The sequence below is a fragment of the Motacilla alba genome, chromosome 12, assembly GCF_015832195.1.
Source record: "Motacilla alba alba isolate MOTALB_02 chromosome 12, Motacilla_alba_V1.0_pri, whole genome shotgun sequence".
Lineage (NCBI taxonomy): Eukaryota > Metazoa > Chordata > Aves > Passeriformes > Motacillidae > Motacilla > Motacilla alba.
The window spans coordinates 1,500,878-1,522,294 of record NC_052027.1 but is presented as its reverse complement, the minus strand read 5'-3'; the positions used below and the strand labels follow the sequence as shown (position 1 = coordinate 1,522,294).

Genomic DNA, 21,417 nt, shown 5'->3' with positions numbered 1-21,417 from the left:
CCTTTGGGGGAAAATGAATTCAAGTGTTGATAATTTCTCTTGAATCACTGATTTTTGAGCAGAATCGTAGGACTGAGTATAAAATGAAAACACTGACTTCAGACCAGTCTGTAAGAACTGCAGATAGAGAAAAGTCCAGATTAAATATTCCATTTTACATTCTTCTGATAAGCAGATTAGAAAACCAGAAGCATTTTGTCACATGCGCGCTGCAAATCCTTTTCAGTAGTGATCCAGTGTAGAGCTTTTCCAGTAAATCTTGGGTTTTCTAATCAGCCAAAACAAAAACACGCTCTTAGATCATGCAAGAATATCCCAGAGGAGATTGCTCACCTGATCCCTGGTTAGAATAATGTTTGTTCTAAAAGATTTCCAGCCAGTAGTTTCTAGCTGGAAATTCCACTTGAGATTAAAACAACCAAAAGAAAGCATTAACTGGTTAACTCTCTACTCTTGCTCCTGTAGTGATTCTCCTGACTGAGATAACTCTCCCTGCATGTTTGCAGGTTGTTTAGCTGATTTGCAGCCTGCTGAGCCGTGCTGGGTGTGGGCAGTGTGCCGTGCAGGGCACTGGTGACCACGGCAGTTCAGGTGATGCTCAGGCTGTTTGCCCCTTGCAGCTGTGCTGGAGTTTTGACGTGCCTGTGATTCTGTTCCATCAGGTAAACCCTGACTATGAGGAAGATGACCTGGAGTGTCAATCCTCAGTAAGTATAGGCAAGGGAATGCTCCTGCCCCTGACTGAGGAGGGCTTGCACAGGCCCAGGGCTGCCCTGGCCAGTGCACAGCTGGTCCAGGCTTCGTTGTTAGTGAAGAAACTAAAAACCTGACAGTGCTCTGGAGGCTTTTAAGGCCTGTCCAAAGAGTGGGTGTTGACACCTTAGTGCAGAACAACCCACTTGGACCTGAATTAACACGTTACCTGAACCCCCCTCAGCTCCTCCCTTTGTGGCATCTTTTTCTGTCTTCCTGTTTCCTCAACCTTTGCTTCCTTGGAGCTCTGTCCTGCTGTGGGCTGGAAATCTGCTCGAGGTGACCCCAGATGGGACTCATCCCTGAGGGAATGTTCCCCAATGCTGTGCCTGTCTGACCTCTGTGGTAAACAGCAAATTTGCTGTTATTGTACCTTGTCCCAGGAAAGCAGGAATGGCAGGGGAGGGTGATTCCAGTGCCATTCCTCTGGTTTTCCTGTGGGAGCCAGTGTGTGTTGTCAGTAAATGTTGTTGTGTCAAAGATTGAGTGTGTGGTGCTCTGTATTGACAGAAGCTTCTCTTTGGTGGCAGAGGGAGCCAGCATTGCTTCAGGAGTTGAAAACAGAGAAAACTGGACCAGCACTTTGCATTGTGGATTTTATTTATTTAGTTGGATTTGATGATAGGCTTATGCAGCATTCTTGGTCATGTATCCTGTATTATGGAGGATTTGCACCATTTGGGTATGACAAAGAGCTATTCCTTCCGTTCCTAAGAGATGGATGTGATGCTTGGAAATCCTGCAGGGTGCATTTTTCCTCCTAAAAGGATTTTTTCATTATAGCCTGGCCATTAAAATGTTTCCCTCGCCCTCAGATATTGAGCTGTTTTCCTGATTACTTCTTGGTGGCATTTGGCAGCTTGACTGCAGTAAACATGGCAAAAAAAAACCTGAACAAACCCCACCCATAGCTGTTCCCTGGGGTGTGGAGGGAATCCAGTTCTGAGGTGATTTGTTGGGTTAATTTTTTGAAAGCTAATCAATGTTGAGGGGCTTTAGGTGACACCCCGATGTGTCCTGCTGACATGTGCATGGATAATGTTCCTGCTCTGTCTCAGCTCTCTGGTTTTTCCCTGCTCTCTCTTTACCACTAGATGGCAAAAATAGACCAGCAAGAACAGGACCAGGAGCACATAATTCAGCTCTGACAGGAAATTGCCACATGGTTTATCCTTCACTGGTGACAGGAGGGTGTAGGCTGCTTTATCCAACTTCGTCCAAACTCCAGCAAGATCCAAGTGCAAGCTGTCTGCAGGGTTTCTGTGCACAGCACATTGGTAGTGTTGGTGCTTTCTCCTTGTCCCTCAGAGGACTGTGCAGGAAGGGTTTCCATGGGCATGGGTGAGGTGCCAGCTCCACCTTCCAGCAGCAAAGCTCTTGTCACCTTTGGGGTTGAATTTCAGTGCTCCCTGAATTGCCCCTTTTCCTGCTTTTTGCTTTATTGCTTGTGTTCAGCTTTGCCCCAGTTTGAAGTGACCAATTGCCTCCCAAAGGACAAGCAGGCAGCTGTATCCCTCACTGTGCTCCCTCCCCTTGCTGGGGGGGATGAAGGAGACAGCTGAAATTCAGAGAATTCATTCCAAGTGAGCGAATTTCTCCCAGCATCTCTCTCCAGATGGACTCTGAGTGTAGAGTTGCTCCTTCCCTTGAAGGCACACTCCCAAAGTGTATTTCTGTTCCATACAGATAACTGCCTGTTCCCATGTACAAAATCAGACTTTAAATGTCACTGCTTTGCAGCCAAGTTCATTGGCTGCAAATATGTTCACTTGGGAGTATCCTGAGGCACAGGCAGCACTGGATACCTTTTCCATCTGCTCCAGGATGGCAGTGCCTTACAGCAGGGCTTTGACAGGCAGGTGCCTGAGTGCTGACTCCCTTGGGTGCCACCATCACAGAGAAGCTGAGAAAGTGGTTTCTTGGTCACCTTGAGAATTGCAGGCAGGATTTAGGTGGTTGTGCATGGACTGCTGGTTCCTGTGTGACAGGGAGCAGCTTCTTGAGGGACTAGTGACAGCTGGGAGTTCCCTAGGAAAGGATTTGGAGAAAGTTGTTGTTCCTTTTTCATCTTTGTTTTTCCCTCCCCTTTTGTTCTTTCATCTGAAGCCCTGGGGTTTTATCTAAATGATGGATCTTTATTTTGCTGGAGGAGGCTGTGGATTGGCTGGAACCTGGGAATAAAGATCCTTCTGGTGCCATGGCCTTTGGAGCACGTTCTTGTGCTTGAGAGCAGCACAGGCTGTAGCGTGAGCAGCAGGACTTCCAACTCCTTGATTGGCTTTTTGTTTCTCTTGCCTGGGACTGAGGGATGTGGCTCCCATTTTTGTTGCTGAAGCTGATTATTTCCCAGCAAGGTTGTTGGTCCATGGTGTGGCCGGGTTTTTATGTTTTCAGCTCATTAATTACGTGGTGAGAGGGATCATTGCAATGTGTGGGGTGCGTTTGGAGAGCTGGTAGTGTCAGGGTTGGGGATCTCAGCTGGTGTGTGTTGTCAGAGAGCAGTCAGAGCTCCCAGCGTGTGTGGGGTGAATGGCCGGGGGGGTTTGTCTCTTCTGGCACTGTCTGTGAGACATGAATTCTGCGTGGAGGGGCAGTTGCTGTGCTGGCACTCAGCACTTACCCCAGGGCCAGAGCAGCTGCTGTCAGTGTTCCTGGTGTCCTGCGCCCATTCCCCTGGTCCGGAGTGCCCCCCGTGTGTCTGGGGCTGTGTGGGGGCCCTGCAGGGCTCCCCTGAGGCCGTGGGGTTTCTCCACAGCTGGACCCCGAGCAGGAGGCGGCGCGGCGGGGCCGGGGGCCCCAGGAGAAGATGGCCTATTCCCTGGTGTCCGTGCCTGAGGGCAATGACATCTCCTCCATCTTCGAGCTGGACCCCACCACCCTGCGAGGGGGAGACAGCCTCGTCCCCAGGTACAGTGACCTCTGCAGCTCGGGGGTTCTTGTGGGCTTTTACAGTAAAGCTGCCCCAGACTGTCTTCCTGCCATCCTTTGGGATCAGGTTCCTCCTCTAATGAATGTAGAAGTAATTAGAAAATGCCTGAAGCTTGGCTTGAGTGCTTTACAATTGAGGTATAAGTAAGAGAACACCATTTTACAGACAGGGAAATGGAGTCTAAGTGACTTCCTTGCCAGGAATGATCTGGGACTAAAAGCCTTGGGTGTCCTATCAAGGCATTCCTTCCTGTGACCTGTCTGTATTGTCTTAGGATGTAACACCAGCTATTTAGCACTGGGTTTTCTGCTGTTTGTGTGTTCTTTACTGTTCATGTGGCACCTCTTGGTGTTGAAAAGCTGCTGCACCCTTCCAAGTGCCACGCTCTGCATGCAGCTCTTTGCTGCTGTTCCCACTCAGAAAGCAGCAAGTTGGTTCCATCTTTTCAGCAACTCCCCAAATCATCAGGTACCCATATTTTGGAGTTATCAGGGAGTTCTGGGCTGAAAACCCCAGAGGTAAGGGGAGAAGGTGGCAGCTCACAGCAGTGGAAAGGTGAGGATGGGAAGAGGTTCAGATTGTTGCTGAGCAGCAGCTGGGTTACAGCAGCTCAGAGTGGCTGTGGTTCTGTTTTAGAGCAGAATCTCTTTCATTGCACAAGACACCTCCCTCAGGTGAATTCACAGAGTGAGCTGAGGCAATAGGAATGTTGCTCCAGTTGTGGTATGCAGTGTGGACAGAGATGACACTTCTTTTCCACTTGTTCCTGCCAGCATCTCAAAATGCCAGCAGTGCAAAAGCTTCCCAGCTGGGAGGCTGACTCATGCTGGGGAACTCCTGACTTTCTTGCAGGAACTCCTACGTGAGGCTCAGGCACCTCTGCACCAACACCTGGGTTCACAGCACCAACATCCCTATTGATAAAGAGGAGGAGAAACCTGTGATGCTGAAAGTAGGTTCTGTGACTTTGTGTAAGCACATCCTTTGATTCCTGTACTTCCACAAAAGTGTTGGCAGGAGTTTCACTCCCTGAGCCTGTCACAAACTGAGCATGTGACAGTAACGAGCAGTGCCTGTGCAAAATATTTGTTCTTAATGGCTCAGTTTCCTGGTATTTTTCTAGTTACACTGTGCAGCTTCTGCTCCACAACAGTCACCAGGAGCAGGATATTTTTTCCACTGGCTGCAGTGACGTTTTGCCATCTCACCTGCTGCTCCTTTGAATTTAGGGACAGCTTTGAGCTTGCACAGAGTGTTCTCAGAGTTTGGGTTCAGCAGTGCTCCCATGCTGCCTGAGCAGAGGGTGGCTTTTCTTTCATTATCACTGAGTGTGAGCCACTGCTTTGTTCCTGCCTTGGGGTTTGCTGATAAAGCTTCTCTGGCTTTCAGATTGGGACCTCTCCAGTGAAGGAGGACAAAGAAGCTTTTGCTATAGTGCCAGTCTCGCCTGCAGAGGTTCGGGACTTGGATTTTGCAAATGATGCAAGCAAAGTTTTAGGTTCCATCGCTGGCAAGCTGGAAAAGGGAACAATAACCCAGAATGAAAGAAGGTAAGGAAGCCAGAATTGGGAACAGATAATGTTGTTTCCTCTAGTTAGTGACTGTTTCTTTGACAGTTTTATCAGAGTAAGCTATAGAAGAGGGATTTGGTTTCCTCCTTGATGGGATTTGATGTTGTTGTGTCCATAGTGGAGGTCCTCAGCCCAGGTCTGTCCAGCCTTTGTTGTCCTCCATGAGGTGAGAGCATGAGAATTGTTGTGAGCTTGGGGGACTAATCCCCAGCATACCTCTGCAAATGGAGTGTGGGAATTCCTAATCCATCCTGTGAGGACTGAACATGTGACTGGCTGCAAATCCTCTGACCGTGTCTGTGGAGATGTGGCCACACAAAAAGAGCACAGGGGTGGCTGTGTCACACCAGGGCCCATGTGCTTCCACAGCCAGTGCCTTTTATTTGGCCTTGGGAGAGATTATCACCTGATTTATGGTTTGTGGCAATTGAAAGAAGTGCCAAATAGAACTTGGCAAGTGTAGAGTTGTCCTAAAAGGATTTTCTTGCCTTGCTGCTGCTCTGGTTTAGCTGTTGGACAGTGAGGCTGCAGCAATGGAGGAGCATTAGTTTCTAATTTTAAGTTCTAGTGCGAACCTCTAAGCTTTATCCAATCTCTAATTGCTGTTAGTTTTTCACTTAGCATTTAGAAATCTGTGTAAACTTACCCTGGCACTGCTCTTTTAGCACAGAGAATTTGTATTCTCCTGTTAACAGCTTCTGGCTTTTCCACAGATCTGTTACCAAGCTGTTGGAGGATTTGGTCTACTTTGTTACTGGTGGAACTAATTCTGGCCAGGATGTCCTTGAGGTGGTGTTTTCTAAACCTAACAGAGAACGGCAAAAGCTGATGAGAGAGCAGAATATTCTAAAGCAGGTAGGCTGGGGTTTTCTGAGCTCTGCCTATGGGAAGAGTTCTTGGAAAAAAGAACCTGGTATCAGAGAGCCTGGCCAGGCTGGATGGGGCTTGGAGCAGCCTGGCCTGGTGGGAGGTGTCCCTGCATGTGGCAGAGGGTCGGAGCAAGATCATCTTCATCATCCCTTCCAACGCAAGCCATTCTGTGGCTCTGTGAAACTTTGGTCTCAAATTATTGGGACCAAGAGGTGCTGTGAGTTCCCAGCTTTCAGCAGGCTCTGGGCAGTGGGCTGTAGGCTCACCATTGCTGCAACTAAAAATGCCAGCAGATGGTGTTGAATAAAGGTGAGCAGCGTCTTCTGTCCGGGCTGCTCCGTGGCCAGGAACCGTGGTGGCTGCAGCATATTTCTGATGCACCTTTTGAAATACAAAGGCACAGAGCTTTGGCACTAGTTACGAGCAGGAGGAGGCAGTGCCTCATGGGGCCGTGTCTGTGTTTTTTACTAAACCTGTAGATTTTCAAGCTGTTGCAAGCACCCTTCACGGACAGCGGGGACGGGCCGATGCTGCGGCTGGAGGAGCTGGGGGACCAGCGCCACGCGCCCTTCAGGCACATCTGCAGGCTCTGCTACAGGGTGCTCAGGCACTCCCAGCAGGACTACAGGAAAAATCAGGTTGGAAATACCTCTGTCATGATCAATGGCACCAGCGTGGTTCCTCTGCTCAAATGAAAAAAAGGCTTTGTCCCATGAAGTGAACCTTGCTCTGCTGTGGCTGCACAGTCAGCAAGAGGTTTTGGGATTGCTCAGTTTCATTCTGTTTTCCATGTATCAGAGTAATGTAATTAGCACTGGTTCTAAGTGGGATTTAAGAAAACAACAGAATTTCTAACTGTCCCACACAGGTCAATTATAAGACTGTTCACTCTTGCTGACTACAGGCTCCGTTGAAAGTTGTCCTGTAAGTTAAGGCTGTTCAGTTTTTGTTGCCATGTATTAGAAACAAGGTCCTGTCAGATAAGTATAAATGCCTTGCTGCTGTCTAGCCCAGGAAGGATGGAGGTTTTTGAGGTTGTCTGTCATTGTTTGCTTTCTTTCACACAAACAATTTGGATCTAACCCAGCTTGCTCCTTTGGATGTTGGTATTGACAAACATCCACCTGTTTTCTGTTATTATTTTGAATTCTGAGGGCTAATTACACCCCTTTCCTCTTTGCCTGTGTGTTTTGAAGGAATACATTGCCAAGCAGTTTGGCTTCATGCAGAAGCAGATTGGCTACGATGTCTTGGCTGAGGACACCATCACAGCCCTGCTCCATAACAACCGCAAGCTCCTGGAGAAGCACATCACAGCTGCTGAGATTGACACCTTTGTGAGTCTCGTGAGGAAAAATAGGGAGCCCAGGTGAGAGCTGCATTTCTGAATGTGTGATTACCCTTCTCCTTCTGGGAAAAGTCTGTACCTGCCAGCTTGCTCAGGAGGAAGCACAGCCAGTTCACTGTGTTCTGGCACTCGCCCTGCCGTCCCCTCGGGCAGCAAGTCTCGCTCTGCACTGTTCAAATGGAGTTCTGAATGTTTGCTTCCTGGAGTGTAGATTGCTTCAGTGCAGATCTCAACGGTGATTGATACCCTTTTGGCTCGTGCTCTCCAACAGGTTTTTGGATTACCTCTCGGATCTGTGCGTTTCCATGAACAAGTCTATTCCCGTGACACAGGAGCTGATTTGTAAGGCCGTGCTGAACCCAGCCAACGCAGACATTCTCATTGAAACCAAGTAAGTTTGTGCCTTTCAAGATGGCTCTCCTGGTGCGAAGCAGAAGGAAGGTGGCTCAGAGCTGAGCACGCTGCTGGCACATCCCAGGGAAGCAGGGAATTAATTGTGTGGGATCCTTTTCAAACACAGGGAGTAGGGCTGGGCACAGCAGGTGTCTGCCAGGTGCATCCTCAGCCCCGCAGCAGAAACCCCTCAGATCTCTCCTGTTTGATCCAAAGCACACAGGCTTTGCAGGGAGGTGTGCAGGCTCCTGGGCTGATCCTCCCCAGCTCTGAGGGAGCTCAGCTGGCAGCAGAGCAGAAGGTGCTCCAGCTCTGCTCACCTTTCCTCCCTCTGAGGCAGGCTTTGGGTCTCCAGCTCTGCTCTGCCACTGCTGAGGCCTCAGAGCAGGCACCAAATCCTGTTTGTCTTTGGTAAAGATGGCTTTATTCAATATAGGTGCTAGGGAATAGATAACCATTATCAAAATACTGCAAAAGGGAAGCAGGTAGTATTTAAAACACAAATGGCTGAGAGTATACTTGCACATTTAATTCTTGTCATGAAATCATAAAGGCTGTATTTACTTCCATGAACTCTTAATATTGGTACATGGCTTATTTATCCTTGAGTATTTCATTTGGGGTTTTTTCAGATGTTAATATTTTCTTTGCTGGAAGCCTTTTTAGTATCAGCAGCTCATTTATTTCTAGTTACTTCACCACATAAACAGAAACTCTGATCCATTTGGCATTTATGGGATACAGAATGAATCAATTTTTTCTTTCCCATATCTTTTCCTGGTCTGTTGAATGATCTTTGAACCAGCTCTCCTGTAAAGAAGGTTTTGAAAGTCCATTATTATGTGTCTTTAACTTCCTTGTTTTTTCATAATTTTCACTTGAAAGGAGCTGAAATGTTGATCTTTGGAAGGTTGAATGGAAAGCTTATAATCTAATGCTTCTAATACTACACCCCAGTGGTTTGGTATAGTAAAATGCTGCTGCTGAAAGGGCAAAATACAATTTAGCAAGTGTCTTAAAAGAGATGTGAAGGATGTGTGTGGGTCTGGAGTATAACCCCCCTTTCTCCCCCAGGCTGGTGCTCTCACGATTTGAATTTGAGGAGGTGTCCAGTGGAGAAAACGCCTTGGAAGTTGGAGAGGATGAGGAGGAAGTGTGGCTGTTCTGGAGGGACAGCAACAAGGAGATCCGCAGCAAGAGCATCCGAGAGCTGGCCCAGGACGCCAAGGAGGGGCAGAAGGAGGACAGGGATGTGCTCAGCTACTACAGGTGAGCAGCACGCAGCACTCTGAGCTCAGCAGGGCTGCCCGGGGAGCTCTGTGTGCACAGGGTGTGCTTGGGGAGCAAAGCTCCTGCTTCATGCACAAAGCAGCCTTCAGAGAGGGAGGGTGAAGGCTCTCAAAGTGAGAGCTGAAAGCGCAGCTCCTCGTGGTGAGGAGTCCAGGTGTTGACATGAGCCAGATTACCCTGATTTTTAAAGAATAGTTCAGGCTTTGAGTGCGTTGAATTTCCCAAGCACTTTGTGCTTGGTTTCCAGGAGGTGGGTGTTGGAAAATCCCCTGCAGGTGACCACTGGGTTGCCTGTGAGCTTGGGGATTGCAGGATTTGGGTGCGTGGATGGCTTTGCTTTTGCTTTGCAAGAAGTCACTGCTGTTCTCTGTGCCTCCTGCTTTCTCCCCAAGCTTTAGTGGTTCTGTATTGGCAGCAGCACCAGCATGAAGCTGTGTTGGTGCCCCGGGCTGGGTGTGGAGGGTGTGCAGGGCTGTTTGCACAGCCCAGGCCGTGCTTTGGGCAGCTCTGACACGGGGGAGCTTTCCAGATGACTTGACAAGACACCGAGTTCTTGGCACAGTGTAAGGTCAGGTTTCAGCCCAGACCAAATTCCTGTGTCTGGGTTATAAACCCCTGAGAGTCATTTGACAGGCTCAATTGTGGCAGTGCAGAAAGCACAACTAGATTGTTTGTTTAAATAACCATTTTGTTTTGAATTGCTTCTTTCATTGAAATGATTCTTGCAGGAAAATTCCTAATACCTGGTTTTATTTGAGCCTGTTGGAGCTCAAAAAGAGAACTCTTACATAAAAGTTTTTTAAAACATACTTGCTTTCAAAGTAGGTATTTTGTTTTACATGGAGTTGATGAATTTTGGTGTGTGTATATATTGGCATAACAGCAGTAGTGTTAATTGTTTGTAGTCTACATTATACCTCATAAACATGCCTAAAGAAGGGCTTAGGATATGGTTTGGTTAAATTCCATGAGGACTACTAAAAATGAAAGGACTTTGCTGTCAATTAAATCTTTTCTTTAGGAAGCCTCACACTGGCAGTGCTGAGCAGCAGCCTGTGAGCACTGCTGAGTGCTGGGCACGTGCTCTGTGGCTAAAGGTGAATTATCAGCCTGTGGGCTGCCCAAAAGTGAGGTGCCAGTGGGCAGTTCATGGTCTGAGAAGCTGAGGACTGAAGTTCAGTTGTTCTCTACCTGTTCTCTCACTGAAGGGAGCAGAGCTCAGTCGTTGTTTCATCATTTTTGATGACTGCAGCCATCTGTGTTGCTGCCTCAGGGAAAAGTGTGGCTTCAGCCCCTGTCAGGAGCCTTTGGCCTTACACAGTATTTAGGCTCAGTTGCCTGAAGTGTTGTTTGCATTCTGCTGCAGCTTTCATAAAAAACATTATTTGTTATTTCTTGTGAGGGCACAGGTGCCCAGAGCAGCTGGGACTGCCCCTGGATCCCTGGCAGTGCCCAGGGCCAGGCTGGACACTGGGGCTGGAGCACCTGGGACAGTGGGAGGTGTCCCTGCCATGGCAGGGGGTGAAACAGGGTCATCCTTAAGTGCCTTCAGTGATTTTATGATATTTAATGAGTGATTCTGTGTCATTGATTCTGCGCTGTTTGCCTCAGTCTGTTGTTCCACTGTTTGCTAGTGTTTGAGTGCTTTCTTCTTTCCACAGTGAGGATGGAGCTGTATTGACAGACAGTGTAATATTAGTTCTGTTAATACACCAGGGTGTGTCAGTATACTTCATAGTAAGCTTTAAATGTTTTTTTATATACTTTCTATATATGCTTTATATTTATTTATGCTTTGCTTTATATACAATATATATAAAGTATACTTTGTATATATTTACTTTGTATATATTTATATATGCTTTGTATCTGATGTCTAAAGTTCATTGTATATATATTTATATATACTTTACGGTACTCAGGAAATTAAAGCTTCAAGCTTACATAAATTAAATAATATAATTTCTTCTTTTTTTTCCTTTTTCTCCCTGAAGATACCAGCTGAACCTCTTTGCTTTATATATACACTATATATATATATCTTTATGTATATAAAGTATACTTTATATATATTTATATATGCTTATTTATATATGCTTTGTCTCTAATGGTTAAAGTAGATTTTATATATATACACTTTATACAGGAAGTTAGACCATAACCTTCAAGCCTACATAGATTAACACATATGATTTTCTGTTTTTCCTTTTGCCCCAAAGATATCAGCTGAACCTCTTGCTTTATATATACACTATATATATATTTATAAAGTATATATATATTTATACACTATATATATTTTTATATATTTGCTTATTTATATATATTATGCTTTTTTTTTCTAATGGTTTAAGTAGATTATACATATACTTATATATACTTTATCCAGGAAATTAGACCATACTCTTCAAGCCCAGATAAATTAACACATATGATTTTCTTTTTCTCCTTTCCCCTGAAGATACCAGCTGAACCTCTTGCTTTATGTATACACTATATAGATGTATTTTTATGTTTATAAGGTATACTTTATATATGTTTATACATCTTATTTTTTATGTATTTATATATGCTTTGTTTCTAATGGTTAAAGTAGATTATATACGTATTTATATATACTTTACATAGGAAATTAGACCATAATCTTCAAGCCTACATAGATTAACACATATGATTTTCTTTTTTTCCTTTTGCTGCAAAGATACCAGCTGAACCTCTTGATTTATATATACACTATATATATGTATTTTTATGTATATAAAGAATACTTTTTAAATATATATTTACATATGCTTATTTTTATGTATATAAAGCATACTTTATATATATATTTATATATGTTTATTTAAATAGGCTTTGTTTCTAATGGTTAAAGTTGATTTTATATATATATGTATACATATTTATATACACACACTTGACACAGGAAATTAAACCATAGCCTTCAAGCCCACCTAAATTAACACGCATAATTTCCTTCGCATACAATTTCCTTCACCTGCAATTCCTTTTCCCCCCTGAAGATACCAGCTGAACCTCTTTGCTCGCATGTGCCTTGACCGCCAGTACCTGGCCATCAACGAGATCTCGGGGCAGCTGGACGTGGACCTGATCCTGCGCTGCATGGCCGACGAGAACCTGCCCTACGACCTGCGCGCCTCCTTCTGCCGCCTGATGCTGCACATGCACGTGGACAGGGACCCCCAGGAGCAGGTGACCCCCGTCAAGTACGCCCGCCTCTGGTCCGAGATCCCCTCCGAGATCGCCATCGACGAGTGAGTGCGCGCCGGGCGGGCGGGCGCTGCTGGGGGCACCTTCACACCCGTCTTTGTTCCTCACAGCCCGCGTTTGCCTGGCTTTCTGGAAGCATCCTGTGTCATTCTTACTCAGTTCATTGGTTATGAGTTGCTAGAGCTCGCCAAAGACTTTCTTCTCTAAAGGCGTCAGCCTTCTTGTGCCGTGGGTACCGGTCCCTCCTCTCCCAGGTGCAGGTTGGTTCCCAAGGCACAGGGGTGACTGCTGGATTGATTCTGACGTGCAGGCTGATTCTCACAGATCCCTGGCAGCCCAGCCATCAGCTGTGCTTAGCCCGAGCACCAGGCCTGAGCCATGACTTTATGAGGTTTCACCCATATGCAGCAGCTGTGGGGTTTTAAGGCAGCATTGGTGCTGAAGCCATGCGTTGTTTATAGAGTTGCTGTTTGTAAATAAATTAAACACCCTGTCAGGTGCTGCTGAGGGTGAAATAAGCTCCCTGGTAGTGGTGTGAGCTCAGTGGTCACAGCTTGTAGGGGTGATGTGACCATGGAGTCACCCAGACCTGGACCTCTCTCCTCCTGCCTCATTTGGTTGGAGGAGGAACACAGAATTGTTAAGCTTGGAAAAGCCCTTCAAGCTCAAGTCCAGCACTCACCACTGAGCTGTGTCCCCAAGTGCCACATCCACGTCTTTGGGTCACTGCATGGATGGTGATTCCACCACTGCCCTGGGGCCCTTGTTCCAGGGCTTGACCACTGTTCCAGTGAAGACATTTTCACTAAAATCTCTCTAAACCTCCCCAATTTGGGGCCATTTCTTCTGAGTGTGGTCCCCTCAGGACAGATTGTCCTTGTGGGAGCTCACCACCACCAGCAGAAACAAGGGGGAAGATGCTCAAACAAGGACACATTCCTGAACTTCCAGTGGAAAATCCTCTGGCACAGTGCTCAGAAACCTACACAAAACCACAGCTGGAGCAGGCATGTGGTTTCTTGACCACTTGGATTAACTTCATAATTAATAATTCCAAATTTATAGTACTCAGCTCTTCAGGGCTCATTTTTTTTCAGTTGGAGAAAATGAACACCTAAAATTGAAGTTATGTCTGAGGAATTTAAGTCTCGTCACTGTTAATGCAGGTGTTCAGAGGTTTCTTGTATTTCCCTCCTTGCCAGCCTGGTTTTCTCTGCTGAGAGAGATGCAGTAGATAATAAATCAAATTTCTAGGCCAAAATATGAAACCAAATGGTTTTAGCTCTGGCAGAGGCTCACCAGTGATAAGTGATCAAGCAGGAAGCAGAAGTATTATTTTGTGGGAGGTGGTGGGATTGTCCTTCTCAAAGTCACTCTGCACGTACTGAGGAAAAAAACCTAGAATTTATATTAAAAATTAATATCTGCTTTGCATATATATTGGTTTTATTTGGAGGAAAATACCATCCCCACTCAGCCTCTCTTGGCCACCCTTTCTCCTGAGTGCTGCACATCACTTGTCATTGTTTCCACTCAAATAATGAGGTTGCTTTTTGTGCTTTTTTGGGACAAAATTATCTTTTTTTTTTTTTGTTTTCCTCAGATGTTTTAAAATAGTACCTAATGAGCATATGGGATAAACCAACAAAAGCCAGGAAATTCTGGTGTCAGTGTCCTGACTCCCTCATTTGGATAAATTATTTACCAGCCTTTAGCTTTTCTTAGATTTTGACAAACCAATGAAAAATTGTACTGGGGGGAAAAGAGCCCTGTGTATTTGCATGCTAAGTTTTGTTTTGTTTTCTTTTTGTTTTGTTCTTTTTTTCCCCTCTTCAGCTATGATAGCAGTGGAACTTCCAAAGATGAAATTAAGGAGAGATTTGCACAAACAATGGAATTTGTAGAGGAATATTTAAGAGATGTGGTGTGTCAGAGGTTCCCTTTCTCTGATAAAGAGAAAAATAAGCTCACTTTTGAGGTAGTTATCCAGTTCTGATTTTATCCTATTCTTTGCTTTTGGTTTTTTTTGTGGAATGTTGGTTATTTTTTCAGCACCAGGTAGTTTGGCAAGTAATTAGTGGGTGTAATTAATGAATGCTGAGCCTCAGATGGCTCCTTTCTGCTCGTGCAGATAATCCCACTGCAGTTTGTGAGTTTGCAGTGATGGTTCTTGAAATACAATTAGTGCATGTCAGTTGATGTCTGAGGTTTGCAGCAGCCTTGTTTGCTCTCTGTGCTCTCAGTGTTATTGCAAAGCCAGGCTTTACTGGAATAAATAGCTCAAAAATTAAACACTGTGTGCACACACAGAGAGCCTCCAGAGCTTGTAGTGATGTTCACCAAGAGAAAAACTGTCCTGTGACTTGCTGACCTGTTCAAATAGTCTGTGCAAATAAAATGTTGCAAATCCATGCAACAAATAACCATTAATTTAAGAAAAGCTGTAATATCTTGTAAAAATACAGTTGATGTCATGTACTTCTAATAATGGGTCTACATTAATATTTGCCCTCTATGTGATATTTTAATGTGGGTCTTTATGGGGTGGGCTTGTGGGGGAGCCTTATAGCTTGGAAGTTACAAAGCTCACCTTTATGGGTGTGGTATCCTTTTTGTAAGACAATGATAAAAATTACCTGTACCTTCCCTGTAGTCTTGCCCTGTTTTATAATGAGACAAGTACAGTCTGATTTTGTAGCTATGGAATATCAGTTGCAGATACAGATACCAACTGCAAGCATTGCAGTATTTGTAGGCTAGTAGAAAACTTTCTGCTGTGATACAGAGCTAGATAGTCTTGCAGAATTCCCAGGTATTGTGATAAAATGTAACCCTGAGCCAGGTTCTTGATCTTGTCACTGTGTTAAGACGACTTGACTGTGATAGCAAAATGTTTAGTATTAATCAGGCTTTTTATTGTTATTTTGGTAGGTTGTTAACTTAGCCAGAAATCTGATATATTTTGGTTTCTACAACTTCTGTGACCTCCTCAGACTAACCAAAATCCTCCTTGCTATATTAGACTGTGTGCACATCACTACCATCTTCCCTATTACCAAGATGGCAAAAGGCGAGGAAAGTAAAGGTAAGGCTGGAAAGTGCAGGGCAGAAAGTGCTTGGGTGGCTCTAGTTCAGCTCAAAATGTCACTGTGGGGTGGAACAGTGGAGTCACACAGCATCCTGAGCTGGAAGGGACCCACCAGGCTCACCCAGCCCAGCTCCTGGCCCTGCACAGACGCCCCAGATCCCACCCTGGGCATCCCTGGCAGCTCCTGGAGCTCTGGCAGCCTCGGGGCTGTGCCCCTTCCCTGGGGAGCCTGGGCAGTGCCAGCGCCTTCTGGGGGAAGAGCCTTTCCCAAAATCCAGCCTGGCCTGCCCTGGCCCAGCTCCAGCTGTTCCCTGGGTGCTGTCCCTGACCCAGGGAGCAGAGCTGGGAGCTGCCCCTTGGGAGGGGACCCAGTGAGGTCTGACCTCAGTGTGCTCTGCCCTGCCTGGACAGACCAAGAGATCTCAGCTGCTCCTCATATCACTCCTCATCTAGTCCCTTTCCCATCTTTATAGCATCCTTTAGGTGCTTTCTAACATCTTCAGGTTTTACATTTTGGCCCCCAAAACTGCCTCCAGGACGGGAGGTGAGGCTGCTCCGGTGCAGAGCAGAGCAGGACAATCCCCTCCCTCCCCGGCCAGTGATGCTGGGCTTGGAATCTCTGTCCATGGCTTGGCTGTAAAGCTGAGTAGTGCCTCTGATGGGAAGGGGAGGGGGCATCTCCAAGCACTGCAGTGCTTCTGTTGGCTTCCCCTGTCCCCAGGGTGTGGATGTGTCGTGTTGAGACCATTCCCTTTGCAGGCTGTGGCTGGTCCTTGCCCTGTCAGTGCAGTGCCATTGCAGCACACTAACCTAGCTGTTTCCTCTCTGAAGGGAGCAATGTGATGAGGTCAATCCACGGCGTGGGGGAGCTGATGACCCAGGTGGTGCTCAGGGGCGGGGGGTTCCTGCCCATGACTCCCCTGGCAGCTGCCCCCGAGGGCAATGTCAAGCAGAGTGAGCCAGAGAAGGAGGACATCCTGGTCATGGACACCAAGCTCAAGATCATCGAGATACTCCAGGTACCACATGGATGCAGCTCCTCGGGCTGTCCTCCAGCATTAATTGTGCCCTGCTGCCTCTTAATGTACTCCTGACCTCAGACTGGGGAAGTATTGCAAGGGTGACCCTGTCAGGCCCAGGGCTCTGCCATTATTGAAAGAATTTATTAGAAAAGAGTTTGCAGTAGACATTTGTGTATTGAGCAGTGATTTGTGAGTATCTGACTTGAGGCAGAGCTGTCGTTTTCCACCCTGTTGTCTTCCCAATTTCTCTGATCTGCAGGGCCATCTGAAGTGCCCTGAGGAATGGGAGATCTCGAGACTCCTCTTGGCAGAGCCATCAGCCTGCCATTTTTTCAGCATGCACAGCCAGCCTCTCTTCCATCTCTGCCTTTCTCACTTGCTCACCCCAGAGTCTTTGGGATGCACACGTTTTTCCTCGTTAATGACTCAGAATTATTGCACTGAGATGCATCTTCCCTCTCTGGGTGTGGGAGTCCTCTTTGTTCTCAGTAGCTTCATCAGCCAGGCCCTGGGGGTCAGCATGCTGCCAGAGCCTGGTGGGCGAAGGCAGGAGAGCAGCAGGAGAGCCCTGGGGTTCCTTCCCCGTGGGAGGCTCTGCCCTTCGCTCGGCAGCAGATGCAGCTCAGGGGAGGCTCCATTCCTTCCTCGCCCCGTTGCTAATTTCAGCTCAAGCCAGAGCTTCTCTCGTGGCCTGGCATGTGCAGGGGGTATTTCAGTGCCAGTGTTCCCTGCTGCCAGGGGCCATTCAAGCTGGCATTAAGCATTTTCCCCAAAAGCTGCAAGAACTCTGAGTGTTCTTGGCTTTGTAGCTCCTTCCTCAAGAGGAGGATTGTGGAGAAGGTGGTCTCTGCTAGGCTGGAGGTTTCTGTGGCACCAGCTGGTCCAGCCCAGCTGAAGTGGTGACTTGTATGGCACAAGCTGGCTCCTGGCAGCTCGTGTCCTGCTCCTGTGTCCCAGCACCCCGGGAGAACAGCAGCACGTGTTCAGGATGGAGATGGAGGTGCTGCTTTCCTTTCCTGGGGGACGGGGTGAGGATGCCAGCGTCATGCAGGAATGAGGCACCAAAACCCTGCCAACATGTTTTACTCATCAGTATTTATTATGTGTGTGTATCATGCTCGTTGAAATCCCTGGAAAATGTTACTGAATTCTGAGGGTTTAGAAGGTGATATTTACATATCATGGAAAGATGGAATCTCAGAATGGTTTGTGTTGAAAAGGACCTTGAAGCTCATCCAGTTCCACTCCTGCCATGTGCAGGGACACCTTCCAGGGTGCTCCAAATTCTGTCCATCCTGACCCTGGACACTTCCAGGGATCCAGGGGCAGCCCCAGCTGCTCTGGGCACCCGTGCCAGGGCCTCTCCACCCTGGGTAACTTTTCCAGGTTAAATCCTCATCTTTACTCAGTTGATGTTGCACTTTGATAGCTTTGCTTTGTGTGAGTTGTAGATGTGGTGGAAATACACAGATTATTTCAACATTTCTCCTACCTCTGTGCCATCAGTTTATTCTGAACGTGCGGTTGGACTACAGGATCTCCTGCCTGCTTTGTATATTTAAACATGAATTTGATGAAAGCAATGCCCAGATGTCTGAATCCACCTCTGCAAGCAGTAGTCAAGAAATGCCAGCTAATGTACCAGGTGGGTTATTTGCCAAGGAATGAGGTTGTGTGGCTCAGGGAAGACTCTGCAATCTTCAAGGGGATAATGGGATGATTGTTTCAGGTCCCCACTTGCTGTTTGAAATGTTTTTTAAGCTGGAAGAACATGTTTGCTGCCACTCTCACCTCATGTATTTGTCTTATTTTTTCAGGAGCCCTGGACTTTGAACACATTGAAGAACAAGCTGAGGGGATCTTTGGTGGAAGGAAAGTATCTCTTCACAGGTGCTAATTGAGAGGAAGTCCCCAGGCTGGAGGGATCCCAAGGAGTGGGGACTGGGAAAAGGGCTTCATTTTCCTAAAGTGGCTTTGCACCTCAGAGTAGAGTCTATTTGGATCAAAAACCAGAGATCAGGTTCTTCAGCCCTAAGGATCATCAGGGGAGGGCTCTGTGCTGTGGGTGAAAGCCAAAGTGCAGGTTCAGGGCACCTCAGCTCGATGCTGCAATAAAATCTCGGTACAATTTCCCCCCCTTATTTAAAAGTAATGAAAAGGTTTCTGTCACTGCTAAAAGGACTTAGAACGTGCTGGGACCCTGAGTCTAATGTGCTGGTTAACTCCTGCTGTGTTTCCAGTGAGGAGAACACCCCTCTGGATTTGGATGACCACGGGGGCAGGACTTTCCTGCGGGTCCTGCTGCATCTAACGATGCATGATTACCCTCCCCTGGTGTCTGGTGCATTGCAGCTGCTCTTCAGGCACTTCAGCCAGAGACAAGAAGTCCTTCAGGCTTTCAAGCAGGTACCTGTGTGTCTGGAGAGAGTTATTCCTCATGTGAATGTATTCATGGCAGCTGAACCCAGCCCTTTTTGTGCAACTCGTGGCTTTGCCTCCCTCTAAGGTTCAACTGCTCGTTACCAGCCAAGATGTTGACAACTACAAGCAGATCAAACAAGATTTGGACCAGCTGAGGTCAATAGTGGAGAAATCTGAGCTCTGGGTGTACAAAGGCCAAGGTCCTGATGAGGCCATGGACAGTGTGCCAGGTGAAAACGAGCACAAGAAGAAAGAGGTAATTGGGTTGTGTTGGTGTGAATTTGGGTGGGTATATTTGCAGGGTGTAGCTGCTGTCAGAAGTGTGACAAGGCCCATCTTCCCAGCACACTGCCTAGGTGAGGTTCTCTCTACTGCTTTCAGGTTGAGGCAGGAATGAGAGGAGAACTTGAGGCAGGTGATGCCCAGTAGCAGCCCCTGAGGTGTCACCTTTAGGGTCTGACAGGGCTGGTTTGGGTTTGCTCTGGCTCCCCAGCTGTGTCTTTTCAGCACTGACCAGTGGCAGGGGATTGTGCAATCAAAAGTACCTCAAGTAAGGTAAGGGCAGAGCTGTGAACTGCTCAGGTGGCAGCAGAGAACTGTGCTTTATCTCTACCTGATAACAAAGGATTTTCCCCACATGCACATCTGGCTTAGAACTCTTAGAGTATCTTGTTTCCATGTAATTTGCAATCACACAGGAAAGATTGGATGAGGGGATCCAAGAAGCAGTGCCTGGTTTAGGAACATTTATTGCTGGAAGTAAATACAAGTAATCCACTTGTTGCTTTTCTTGTCCACATTGCTGTGAGGAATCTCTTGGTATTTGTGCAGTGACAGTTTAATAATAGACAGGGAGAGAAAGGAAGGGGTTTTTTCTGAGGGGAGACTTGATTAGAGACAGAATGTGACAGGCAAAGGACAGGAGGTTGCTGCCTCTGAAATCATCCCTCCCTCACCTTGTTTTGTGTCCTAGAGGTCAATGTGACTTGACAGGATAATTGTATGTATTTTTCTGAGGCTGTCAGAGCTGGAGGATGACAGTCCTTCCCAGGAGGAGAGCGGGCGCTATCCTAGAACGGTAATTTTAGCCTTCATGTAGACAGTAGTATAAGCTACTAATAAATTGTCTGATTTTATCCTCAGGAAGGTCACAGCAAGTCTCAAAAGCCTGAAAGTACTAGCAGCTACAACTACCGGGTAGTAAAAGAGGTAAAACTTTGCTTCTTGATAGTTCACTGGAAGTGTAAATGAGTAACAGAGCTCTGGAGAGCTGCAGTCAGAGGGAGGCACCCAGGAAAGTCTGAGTCACTCTGCCATTGTGGAAACTATTTGCTGAGTAATAACAAATCCCAGCTTGAATGAGAAGCCAGGATAGAATAAGCACGACGTGTGTATTCTTTCCTTAAGAATGGATTAGTGAGAAACGTGACGTTGGCTGCTGTTTCAATGGTAACACAATATTTGTATTGTTAAGGACATCAAAGGCAGTAAGCAAGGGGAGAAGCCATTTAATTTGCCCTGTCCTGAGTACTTTGCACTCAAAGCCACTGTGCTGTTGAATTTAACGTAGAAAATACCAGGTGAAGAACGTGCTGTGGTGCTGGTGTGGTGTGAGCTGAAGGTGTGTCTGTGGCTCTGTTGTTCACTTGACATGGCTGAGTTCTGCAGGAGTGTAGAATCTCAGAACTGTAGAGTATCCTGAGGTGGAAGGGACCCACAAGGATCATCCAAGTCCAGCAGCCCTAGTCAGATGCCACGGATGGAGCCTGGGCCACGAGGGGCTGCCTGGAGCCGCTCTGCTCCTGCAGATGAGTTGGTCCCTGTTGCTGCTCTCTGGGACCTGGCGTTCTCTGGAAGAAAAGCCAGAGTTGGGGCTCTAAGGCTAGTGTCTCCTGCAGATCCTGCTGCGACTCAGCAAGCTCTGCGTGCAGGAGGGGGCCTCGGTGAGGAAGAGCAGGAAGCAGCAGCAGCGACTCCTGAGGAACATGGGAGCTCACGCCGTGGTGCTGGAGCTGCTGCAGATCCCTTATGAGAAGGTGGGGCTTTGTGTCATGCTGACAGGCTTTTCATACCTCCTCTGAATCTTCCTGAGCCTCCTCCCTGTGGATTGGATGCACGGAGGCTGGTTTATGTAGCCTTACAGTCCATAAAATACCCACTCTCAGGAATAGGGAGCTCAGGGAAACTCTGTTTATTTGAAGCCTGTGAATATACAGATGGCCTGAAGAAATATTCACAAATCATACTTCAGAATTAAGGCTCAGCTCTGAGCTTTTCATGTGAGGCAGGTGCTGCCTTGAGGTTCAGCTGTGTTGATGGAAGCAAGACCCTCATGAGGCAGCTGTGTGAGCACCATCCTGGGGACAAGGAGGGAAGGGAGGGTGCCTGGTCCCCCAGGGCTTTTGTGAGCAGTGTGTACAGACCCTCCCCCAGCTGCAGAGTCCTAAACTCCCCTTAGAAGTGAATAAATACCCACTGGCTCTCCAGGTAAGGTCGTCTGC

General features: G+C 47.0%; 1 protein-coding gene across 12 annotated transcripts in view; it reads left to right on the top strand.

Annotated features, from left to right (window-relative positions):
* Positions 1-21,417, top strand: part of ITPR1 (inositol 1,4,5-trisphosphate receptor type 1) — a 162,604-nt gene that overhangs the window by 56,389 nt on the left and 84,798 nt on the right. For 10 of the 12 annotated variants that reach the window (XM_038149707.1, XM_038149706.1, XM_038149703.1 and 7 more), the window contains 19 exons: positions 663-707; positions 3,509-3,660; positions 4,535-4,634; positions 5,072-5,232; positions 5,967-6,108; positions 6,603-6,761; positions 7,320-7,492; positions 7,743-7,862; positions 8,939-9,133; positions 12,178-12,429; positions 14,222-14,363; positions 15,317-15,470; positions 16,305-16,492; positions 18,002-18,140; positions 18,313-18,385; positions 18,736-18,901; positions 19,002-19,172; positions 20,060-20,125; positions 20,815-20,952. In XM_038149707.1, coding sequence (XP_038005635.1) covers positions 663-707; positions 3,509-3,660; positions 4,535-4,634; positions 5,072-5,232; positions 5,967-6,108; positions 6,603-6,761; positions 7,320-7,492; positions 7,743-7,862; positions 8,939-9,133; positions 12,178-12,429; positions 14,222-14,363; positions 15,317-15,470; positions 16,305-16,492; positions 18,002-18,140; positions 18,313-18,385; positions 18,736-18,901; positions 19,002-19,172; positions 20,060-20,125; positions 20,815-20,952 — 2,736 coding nt within the window. The remainder of the gene's footprint in view (positions 1-662; positions 708-3,508; positions 3,661-4,534; positions 4,635-5,071; positions 5,233-5,966; positions 6,109-6,602; positions 6,762-7,319; positions 7,493-7,742; positions 7,863-8,938; positions 9,134-12,177; positions 12,430-14,221; positions 14,364-15,316; positions 15,471-16,304; positions 16,493-18,001; positions 18,141-18,312; positions 18,386-18,735; positions 18,902-19,001; positions 19,173-20,059; positions 20,126-20,814; positions 20,953-21,417) is intronic. The other 2 variants (XM_038149713.1, XM_038149715.1) reach the window with 1 other exon arrangement.